This window comes from Schistocerca serialis, chromosome 4, assembly GCF_023864345.2.
Source record: "Schistocerca serialis cubense isolate TAMUIC-IGC-003099 chromosome 4, iqSchSeri2.2, whole genome shotgun sequence".
NCBI lineage: Eukaryota > Metazoa > Arthropoda > Insecta > Orthoptera > Acrididae > Schistocerca > Schistocerca serialis.
The window spans coordinates 105,821,813-105,833,065 of NC_064641.1; the positions used below are offsets into that span (position 1 = coordinate 105,821,813).

At 40.0% G+C, this 11,253-nt stretch overlaps 1 protein-coding gene across 4 annotated transcripts in view; it reads left to right on the forward strand.

Annotated features, from left to right (window-relative positions):
- The window catches only part of LOC126473489 (3-phosphoinositide-dependent protein kinase 1), a 408,040-nt gene extending 404,563 nt beyond the window's left edge, over positions 1 to 3,477 (forward strand). For all 4 annotated transcript variants that reach the window (XM_050100569.1, XM_050100570.1, XM_050100567.1 and 1 more), the window contains exons 8-9: positions 2,281 to 2,433; positions 2,634 to 3,477. In XM_050100569.1, coding sequence (XP_049956526.1) covers positions 2,281 to 2,433; positions 2,634 to 2,735 — 255 coding nt within the window. In that variant the 3' untranslated portion in view covers positions 2,736 to 3,477. The remainder of the gene's footprint in view (positions 1 to 2,280; positions 2,434 to 2,633) is intronic.
- Positions 3,478 to 11,253: the final 7,776 nt, after the last annotated feature.

Consider the following 11,253-nt stretch of genomic DNA (forward strand, 5'->3'; position numbering starts at 1 on the left):
GTCTCGGAGATTTATGTTCACAGGAAACTTTTGTGTAGTACGTCGTTAAACTTCACAACTACACAGAAATTAAAATTGATTTCAAGTTTCGGGATATTTTAATCAGTCCGGTGGATGAATATACTCAGGGTTTTATTATTGACGATTTTCAGAATTTTGTAACTCATTATTTTGAGCTTTAAAAGGTATCTTTGGATGTAATATAGTTCATTATAGAATATTTTTCGTTAATAAGACTTCTTGGGACAACATAAAAAGATCAGTATGTTCATCTACATCTACATTTATACTCCGCAAGCCACCCACCGGTGTGTGGCGGAGGGCACTTTATGTGCCACTGTCATTACCTCCCTTCCCTGTTCCGGTCGCGTATGTTTCGCGGGTAGAAAGACTGCCGGAAAGCCTCCGTGCGCGCTCGAATCTCTCTAATTTTACATTCGTGATCTCCTTGGGAGGTATAAGTAGGGGGAAGCAACATATTAGATACCTCATATGTTAAGGGGTTGCTGGACTAATTGGACTCTTGTAGGCGCTGAATCTTACTTCTGTTATTTTTGAATGTATACCTGAGAGTGTGCAGCCACATAGCAGACTTGATTACTTTCATGTTACGTAACATGGAGGAGTTCAAAGAAATGTGATATTTAAAATGCGGAATTTTACACAGGGAAGCATTCACACGTGTGAAAAAAAAACGTCCCGTTGGAGTTCAGCAATGAACAGCTACAATGCAAGATGCCTTTTTACCCCAAAGACTGAACTGAACTGAGCAGACGCCAAATTGGAATACAACTTTTGATGCTGAAGTACCATATTTGGTGATATGTATTAGAAATTGTGAGCTATGAAAGCATTGTGTTTGGAGGCACCAGTTAATGGATACAAGGGTCATTCAATAAAAGGCCAAAATTTTTTAAAGTAATCTATTACATGAATGGAATGCTACACCTACACCAGCACTGTACAAGCTTCACAGGTCCATGTATGAAGAATTATTAGGCGTGTGTGCATAACCAGTTATATGCACTGCTGACTGGATGGCGTCATCAGTGAACCTTCAGTCGCTGGGAGCTTCTTTCAGTGGGTTAAAAGTGTGAAAACTGAAGGTGCGAGGTCTGGAGGATATGGGGGTGGGGCAAAGAAGACTTTCGGGTCTTACTGCACACACGTGCACCTTCCTTTCATTTCTAATGTCAAATGTGTTGGAACCCTCCTTGCTCACATTTTATTGAATGTCAGAAAGTTGCGAATAACATGACGGGCTGATCCAAAAGTAATATTCTTCACTTGAGTAATATTGCACAATATCTTACACCGGTTTTCCCCATATCAACTTCTCATCTCTTGCAATGTTGTTCTCCATGATGGCACAAACAGAGCATCCTAGGCGTGGTGAAACTTCAGTGTGTGTTACACCCCTTTTGGACTAACTGAACACTCTTAACCTTTGTTGCCATTTTACACTGCCATCTCTCAGCGAATTTAGATAGGTTTTAGCCCTTCAGCTAATGGAAATCTATTGACACTGCACTGCTCCACGTTGGTGCAAATCTGCAAGGGTGCTGCCATCTTGCTTCACTGATACCCGGCATCCCATTTGAGCTAGGTGCACCAGCCCTGTCAGATGGTTTCTAGGACACCACCAAAAACAGAAAAGACAGACTTTGTGAAAATTTTTGTATTTTTTATACAACTTTTCTGGTTACTTATGAATGGACCTTGTGCAAACATTAAGCTACTGCTAAGGTGTATGTTGGAACGTCAAGGTTTTTCACTCAGCTGATGTCTGTGTGCACTAATAGTGTAGAAATGCAAATGATATTCGATGGACTTAGAAGCCGTGACGGCAGTAAACTGCTGATCACACTTGTCTGATGTAGACTTGCCTAGTTGGTATTGTGCTACCTTCATAATAGTGGGAACTGTCTGATTACTACTTGCACATAAATTTAATTCCTTAGAAATTTTTGAAACTTTATTTGATAGAAAAGCAGTGATACCTTGGTTGAAGGAAATGGAGTATTTTTGTAGATCTCCTGCCAAACTTTGAATCCATTAGTACTTATGAAGTTACAACAGTTACATGATGCATATCCATTTTCAGAAACTAAACTGAATTGTTTACGCCAGATTCAGCTGCCAAGTGCTTCTGTTCAGTTGCGATTGCAGATCACGTTCTGAGAGACAATTCGAGTGAATGACATTAAATATGACCTGTTTAGCATAAAATGTTTGCCAGGTGCTGACTGCTCTGATTCCATTTGTGCCTGCTGTTAACAGGGACTGTTCGCGCGGAGGCGGATGTTGCTGCTGACTCTTGGACCTCACTTATACTATGTGGACCCAGTCAACATGGTCCTAAGGGGTGAAATTCCCTGGAGTCCTGAGCTGAGGGTTGAACCAAAGAATTTCAAGATATTTTTTGTACATACGGTAAGTAATATCAGTATCATGGCAAGCTGATTGATCCTTGTCACAGTTCTAAGATTTTGCAAAATGAATTACTGGCAAATCAAGTTGGCATTCATGCAATGAATTAGACAAAGGTTGATTTTAATGTACGAGGTGCTGCAGTGGCAATCCTACTTCCCAGACAAACATTGTTTGCTATGTCATTTTTTTTTCTCTTACAGCCGAACAGGACCTACTACCTGGAAGATCCAGAAGGCTATGCCCTGGAGTGGTGTAAGGCCATAGAGGACGTTCGGATACACACGTATGGTCTACAATCGTAGAAGATTAGTGTAGTGACTTGGAGTGCAATCCGAAGGCTACAAAGACTCAACTTCGGGTTGTATACCCTAGGCAAATTTCATTTGTGATCTTTAAACTGTTTTTTAACTCTTGTTGGAAGTGTTAAATGGTTACATAAGAGTTTAAACAGATGAAAAACTATTTAAAGTGTTAGTTTACAAACACAGTGGAGATTCCTTCAACGTGAGACTTTTTTAAGTGACTTTGGAGACTGCAGTTGACTGAGCAGCGTTAATTTTTCAGTGCGAATGAATACGTGTGTGTGTGTGTGTGTGTGTGTGATAGTAGTAAGACTCGTTTTGTTTTTTTTATTTATACATTTTCCTAAGTAGTGACTGGAGAGAATACAGAGGATGACCATTTTGTATGTATTGCTGTAGCATATGTGTTAATTTATTTACATTTTACAGTTAGCTGAACTGCAATAACTAAAGAGGGCCTTCACAGTCTGTCACATGTTTTTATAACGTTTGTGATCTCTCTTCACTTTCACTATTTATGCTCTTGTTTACTTTTGTGACACAGTTTTGTGTTGGACACTGAATAATACATTGTGGCAGAAGCCACCAACTGTCAGTATTACTCTGCTGTATGTTATTCAAGTGAAGAACTTTTTCGTTTATTACTTCCTAACTCAATTAAGGTTGTATATCTAGTTTTGTGCTGTGTCAGTATACTGTCATGTAAACAACTTAATTTATAAATACAATGTATTCAAATTTAGCTTCTTATCTTTCTTTTCCAGTGGAGATAAAACCCTTGAACCCTATCCTAAACTCATTTCATTGACACATACTAACAATCATTAAATATCTGCATACATGAATCTAATTAAAGTTGAACAGTCATGGGAAGCAACAAAGAAAAAGTGAGGTGTTAATCATCTGATTGTGACGGAATTTCTTGACCTCTATACAGGACTGAACTGAGGGCCTCCAGTGCCAGAATCCACTGCTTTACCCACTAGACCAACATGGCCAGTCATAATTGTACTCAAAAGGGATTTCAGTGATGACAACAAAACAAAATTTCACTAAAGCAATTGTAATGAGAAGGTATAGCTACTGACTACTTTGTTTCTGGAGGCAAACATGCACCAAGAACATTTCAGACTGATATTATCCTAATGATGCGTATATGAGGTGCTATTTCAACACAGAAGAAAGAAGAGTGATCAATACCTGAAAGACTGTGTTGAGTTTTGGACCTCGCACTTCCTAGCAACCGTTAAAAATCGGTTCACAATTACTTCCAACATTAATGACATACAAACTCCCATTATGAATTGCTCTCCCACTCAGTAGCTTGCGTCTTACAAGAGAAAAAATTGTGGTGGGATGTACAAATATTTATGAAACATTGAAATCATAGTCTACTGAATTATTTATAACAAAATATACCTGAAAATTGAATATTTGGGTGCACATTCGTACAGAAGTTTCTCATAAAGGCCAACATTTTTTAAAGTCTGTATTCTTGATTCAACTAAATTTTGTAGATATTCAAATGTGACTGAATAAGATTCTTCAAAACCATTGGGCAATATTTTGACAATATTGAGTTTCAAAGCATTTGGAGTTTTATAAGTGTCAGATAAAAAACAAATTAATTTGAATGTATCACTAATTTATCAGGAATGCTACAAGCATACTAAAATGTCCGGTCTGCTGTGTTTAAAGCTGCTCTTCAGAACTCATTTGCCACATTAAAATTTAGGCTAGGCCATCTCATGCGTCTTAATCTCTTACCATATTTTCCTTATCAATTATGTGCATAACTTACACCTTTCTTCTCTTGCTTTTTATTTTGCTGTTTGTCTTCATCTTATTCGTTTGTAGTGTTCAGCCTTGATTTTTGATTTCTCCCTGCTAGATATCAACAACATGGCATTGTAACAGCTGTTACAGTACGTAGATTCTTTGTTACAGTACCTCTTGTCTCTCCTTATCCAGGGTTGCTTCATTTGTGTCTTCTTCTTATTCTTATCTCTCTAGATTGTGGTTTGTTCCTGTTTAAGGCATAAGTGCTGTATGACTTGTGAGAAGCTGCTTAGGAAATGTAAGAACCATCTTTCAGGGCTGAACTATAAATGTTATTTCGCTTGCTAAGTGTTTCTCCCTTGGAGATAATGCACTTAAACATGTTCAAGTAAGAGTTGCAAAACTAGTCATTCTTCTTATTGTCAGTCTGTGAATGGAACAGGAAGAAATCCTGTGTGGTAAAACACAAAATATCTTTGGTGCACACTTCATTGGTTTTCTGAGAGTAGATATAGATGTAGAGGTGAATAATCATAGTACATTGAGTCCTGTTTTGTTCTTCTATATAAAACCATATTCCTGCTTATCTCTCTTTCATTGCTATTACCACACACAACTCTCCAGCAAAAAATGCCATGTTTGATTGTAATACATCGTCAGTTCTTATTCTTTGCTCATTAAACATCTGAAGTATCAAAGGTTTCAGTTAGTGAACTATGTGGAAGTGCATTTGCTGTGGGTGCAAGGAGAATGTAACTACTTCCTGACAACAGGAACACATACTTTTCCAGAAATGCATATGATCATTGCACTGTTGAAAGATAACTGAGAAATTAAATAATAAAAATAAGTGAAAAAGTTCTGGAAGACCATCCTCAGCATTTCCAAGTGAAATTCATGTGAAACTATAGGGACAGCACCACATGGAGAAATTGCGTGGACAGTAAATATGGAAAATGTAAACCCAAAGTATGACCTTCGAGAGCCAGATAATTGAGTTTGGAGAAAGAATGAAGAATAAACAAGATGCTAGTAAGCAGAAGCTGTTCAAGTAGGTGTAAAAAGCCTCGCTAATAATTTGTCTCTCACGCTGCACCAGCAAGCTGTGGTGCAAGGTTGCGATGAAAGTGTGATGATGTGATGAGGAGGACATTTGATGAGGTAAGTAAAGAGTAAATAGTTACTAGTTGGCAGAACTAACCGATATACAACTTGTGACAAAGTTCGGTGAATGAAGTCAGAACGGTCAATTGGGCAATACTAGCGACTCGTAACACTGCACCTGCCTAGCAACCGGTGTTGACAACCTTCCCCCACCGTAATTCAGTAGAACATATTGTGTGTGTACCCTGTTGGATGAAGTGCTTGTTTAGTGCATTGGTTCTGAGCTGAGAACAGGACAATGAATGAGCAAAGGATCAATTTAAAGTTTTGTTTTAAGCTTTGCAAGACACCGAAAGAAACACGTGCAATGCCGGTACATGTTTATGGGGATCAAGCACTGTCCATGAAGTGTGTGCGAGTGGCTAGCCCGTTTACGAGGAAGCCGGGAAAGTATTTGACAGTCCTTGTAGCGGATGACTGGTGATCAGTAACTGGCGAAAACATTGAGAAAGTAAGGGCATTAATCACAAAAAACTGCCAATTAACTGTGCACATGATAGCAGATAAACTGCAGATGGACTGTGAATCTGTGCAACAAATCCTTACCCAGGGAGTTAGGGAAGAGGAAAAACCTGTTGTTTAGTGCCACATCAGTTGACTGATCAGAAGCAGGTACGTTTAGAGGCTTCATAGGATTTTTTTGAAACAGTGGATGTGACACCCAACCTCTTGAATTTTTTTTGTCACTGAGGATGAAACCTGGTGCCTATGGTATAACTGTGAAATGAAATGAAACGAAACGGCAAAGCATGGAATGGCGTTCTCGGACATAACCTCTTCCGAAAAAGGTCAGAACCGGAAAATCGCGTATCAAAACCATGCTGGTCATATTTTTCGATAGTCGAGGCATTATCCATAAGTAATTTCTACCTGAGGGAATGACGTTGAACGCTGTACAGTACGTAAGTTTTGACCCATTCCATGCAATCTCTCTACACAGGGTATGACCCTAGTATGCACGACGACGTCACTGGTTTCTTGTTCATGACAACACTTGCCTACATACAGCCAATATCGTCAAATAGTTCCTGGCAAAACAGAGGGTGGAGCAACTTGAACATCCACCATACTTGCTGGATCTTAATCCTCCAGACTACTTCCTATTCCCTCGACTCACTCCCTTTGAAAGGGAAAGAGATTTGACTATATTCCTGACATCCAATGAAATGTGATGCGGTTTTTGATCATCATCCCAAAGGAAGACTTCGTGCAAGGTTTCCAAGACATGGATCACAGAGCTGAGCGGTGCTTAGTTACGGGAGATTACTATTTCAAAGGACGGTAAGGTAACTGTAGTTTGTAGTTCATCTACATTAATGTTACAGGACTAATAATCTAGCTTTGTCAGTGGTTGTATATATCAGTTTTACAGAACTTGACTTAATTCTCGGTAAAGAGCAGTTCCGCTTTCAAGAGATATGGTGTCGAAAGTGTTCTGGAAAACTAAAAACCTGGAATCAGTTTGAAATCCCTTGTTGATAGCACTCAACACTGTGCATGAGCATAGAGCTAGTTGTGTTTCACAAGAATAATGCTTCCTAAATCCGTGTTGACTGTGTGTCAATACACCGTTCTCTACGAGGTAAATCATAAACTTCGATCACCATGTGCGCTCTGAGATCCTGCGCCATATTTATGTTAATGACATGGCCCTGTGATTTTGTGAATTGCTCCTACTGCCTTTCTTGAATATTGGTGTGACCTGTACAATTTTCCTGTCTTTGGCTACGGGTTTTTCATTGAGTGAGTGGTTCATGGTTGCAAGGGATTTTGGAAATCGGGGAATGTCAGAGAATTTCAGACACAAGGGAAATTCGAAGAAAACACTGGAAAAAATCTCGTTTGTCTCAGTAGATGAAATGGTTTGTTTACCGAAGTGTCGTGCATCATCGCTGCCTGGGTGCAGCTGAGTAGGTGCACCGCATCCGTACTCTCATTACTACTGCTTCTCCCATTCCTACAATTCCCCTCAGCTTGCAGTCAATGCTGCCACCACTTCTTGCATCTAGCCTAATAACTGCTGCCGACGAGACACAATGAGGCATAAGGAGCGGTTTGTCTGGATCTGATTCTTAGAGCCTGTAGATGCAGCAGCCCGAGTTGGTGGTCAAGTATGCACGAGTTTTTGTGTGTGTGTGTGTGTGTGTGTGTGTGTGTGTGTGTGTGTGTGTTCTGACAAAAGCTGTGGCTGAAAATTTGGTGTGTGATTGTTTCGTCTACGTGTTTGTCTGTGGCTCAGCAGTCATCTTTATGGTGAGTTGCTACCTATCCTCATTATTATTGATTCTCAGAGTATTTGAACAAGTTACCTGTTGCTTGGATTGATCACCACGGTCTCATTTCATCAACATGTCTGTGGTTCATGAATAGCTGGCCACACGAGTGGTTTTCTGTGACATGCCAAAACTGCAGGCCAATTCTACAGGTATCTGTAATGCATCAGGCCTGCCGATCTGAAGCCATTCAGTTCCCACTAATGTGCCGGCCCTGCCCATTAGATTAGTCTTGCCAATCTGCCTTCAGGTCATGTCTGTTGGTGTGTGGCGTAATGCAGTATATTTTCATGGGTTATCCATGGATCCAGGACTGCGTACTCAGAAGGCCAGAGGCCATGGGCAATGGATTTCAGGAATTGTGATTGTCTCACTGCAAGTATGTTGTACAGTGTGGCATTTTATTTATTCTAGTACATTTTGGCACTGAAATAGTAGTTTATATGTTAGAAGGTATGGACAATAAGAAGAAAATTGTGTCAGTTGCTGGCAGTTTATACACTGTGTACAAATAGATTTCTCGAAAGAAAAATCGTAAAATACCTGTAAAATAATAGATATAACACAGTGGGTAATAACTGACAATAATGAACATAGTAGAACCAAGATTTTATTGGCAGTCACCTACCGTATTGGTTTACATAATTCTTCCGCACCTTATACACTTCTTTCCAGAAGCCTAATTTTTTCTGAGGTTATTTCTGAAACCAGTGAAGGTATTTTAAATCTGTTCTGCGACTCCAAGGAAATGTGAGTTTTTGTCATCAAATGTGTTTCGTTTTATTGAAATAAAATAACATTAGTAGTCTTAATGAAACGCATTCAGGGTGTTACAAAAAAGTATGGCCAAACTTTCAGGAAACATTCCTCACACACAAAGAAAGAAAATATGTTATGTGGACATGTGTCCGGAAACGCTTACTTTCCATGTTAGAGCTCATTTTATTACTTCTCTTCAAATCACATTAATCATGGAATGGAAATGCACAGCAACAGAACGTACCAGCGTGACTTCAAACACTTTGTTACAGGAAATGTTCAAAATGTCCTCCGTTAGCGAGGATACATGCATCCACCCTCCGCCGCATGGAATCCCTGATGCGCTGATGCAGCCCTGGAGAATGGTGTATTGTATCACAGCCGTCCACAATACGAGCACGAAAAGTCTCTACATTTGGTACCGGGGTTGCGTAGACAAGAGCTTTCAAATGCCCGCATAAATGAAAGTCAAGAGGGTTGAGGTCAGGAGAGCGTGGAGGCCATGGAATTGGTCCGCCTCTACCAATCCATCGGTCACCAAATCTGTTGTTGAGAAGCATACGAACACTTCGACTGAAATGTGCAGGAGCTCTATCGTGCATAAACCACATGTGTCGTACTTGTAAAGGCAAATGTTCTAGCAGCACAGGCAGAGTATCCCATATGAAATCATGATAACGTGCTCCATTGAGCATAGGTGGAAGAATATGGGGCCCAATCAAGACATCACCAACAATGCCTGCCCAAACGTTCACAGAAAATCTGTGTTGATGACGTGATTGCACATTTGCGTGGGGATTCTCGTCAGCCCACACATGTTGATTGTGAAAATTTACATTTTGATCACGTTGGAATGAAGCCTCATCCGTAAAGAGAACATTTGCACTGAAATGAAGATTGACACATTGTTGGATGAACGATTCGCAGAAGTGTACTCGTGGAGGTCAATCAGCTGCTGATAGTGCCTGCACACGCTGTACATGGTACGGAAACAACTGGTTCTCCCGTAGCACTCTCCATACAGTGACGTGGTCAACGTTACCTTGTACAGCAGCAACTTCTCTGACGCTGACATTAGGGTTATCGTCAACTGCACAAAGAATTGCCTCGTCCATTGCAGGTGTCCTCGTCGTTCAAGGTCTTCCCCAGTCGCGAGTCATAGGCTGGAATGTTCCGTGCTCCCTAAGACGCCGATCAATTGCTTCGAACGTCTTCCTGTCGGGACACCTTCGTTCTGGAAATATGTCTCGATACAAACGTACCGCGCCACGGCTATTTCCCCGTGCTAATCCATACATCAAATGGGCATCTGCCAACTCCGCATTTGTAAACATTGCACTGACTGCAAAACCACGTTCGTGCTGAACACTAACCTGTGGATGCTACGTACTGATGTGCTTGATGCTAGTACTGTAGAGCAATGAGTCGCATGTCAACACAAGCACCGAAGTCAATATTTCCTTCCTTCAATTGGGCCAACTGGCGGTGAATCGAGGAAGTAAAGTACATACTGACGAAACTAAAATGAGCTCTAACATGGAAATTAAGCATTTCCGGACACATGTCCACATAACATCTTTTCTTCATTTGTGTGTGAGGAATGTTTCCTGAAAGTTTGGCTGTACCTTTTTGTAACACCCTGTATACCATTTGGCTTGCTTCCTTTACCTAAAAAGATTTAATTAAAAAACATGATGTTAGTACTTAAGATTTTTGTTCACATCAAGAAACGCCATCTGCTTGCAAGTTTTTTTTTAGATATTTCCTTGTTTGCACTATTGTTTCTTGTACTGCTGCTGAAAAGACAGGTTGTCAACTTACGTCTTAACCGAGAGACCTCTGAATTTGTCAGGGTAAAATGATAAAACTTGTCTAGAAATCGGGGGAAATGCCAGGGAATTTCACTTGGGGAAACTCGTGGCAGCTCTGAGGTTGTATATGATTGCAAGTATGGAGCTACTGCATCAGCTTACTCTGAAAGGAATGTAGTTGGTATACAGCCTGGACTGAAAGATTTCCTTTTATTAAAGTGAGTTCAATTGCTTGTCTACTGTGAGAATTTCTACATCTAAGTTACTCATGTTGGCAGCCGTTCTTGGTCCAAATTCTGGAATATTTACTTAATCTTCTTTTGGGAAAGGATTTTGAAAGGCTGTGTTTAGGAATTCTGCTTTAGCAGCACTGTCATTGATGGTATTTCCCTTAGCGTCATGCAGAGAAGGCATTGCTTGTGTCTTTCCACTAGCATATTTTATGTACAACCAGAATCTCCTTGGATTTTCTGCCATGTTTTGAGATATTTTCGTTGTGGAAACTATTATAAGCATCTCACATTGAAGTCTGCACTAAATTATGAGCTTCTGTAAAAGATTGCCTACCTTTGGGATTTTGTGTTTGTTTAAATTTAGCATGCTTTTTCCATTGTTTCCGCAACAGTGTTCTAACCTTTTTTGTGTATCAAGGAGGATCAGCTCCGTTATTTGTTAATATATTTGGTATAACCCTAATTGCTGTCGATAATATTTCTTTGAATTCAAGCTACA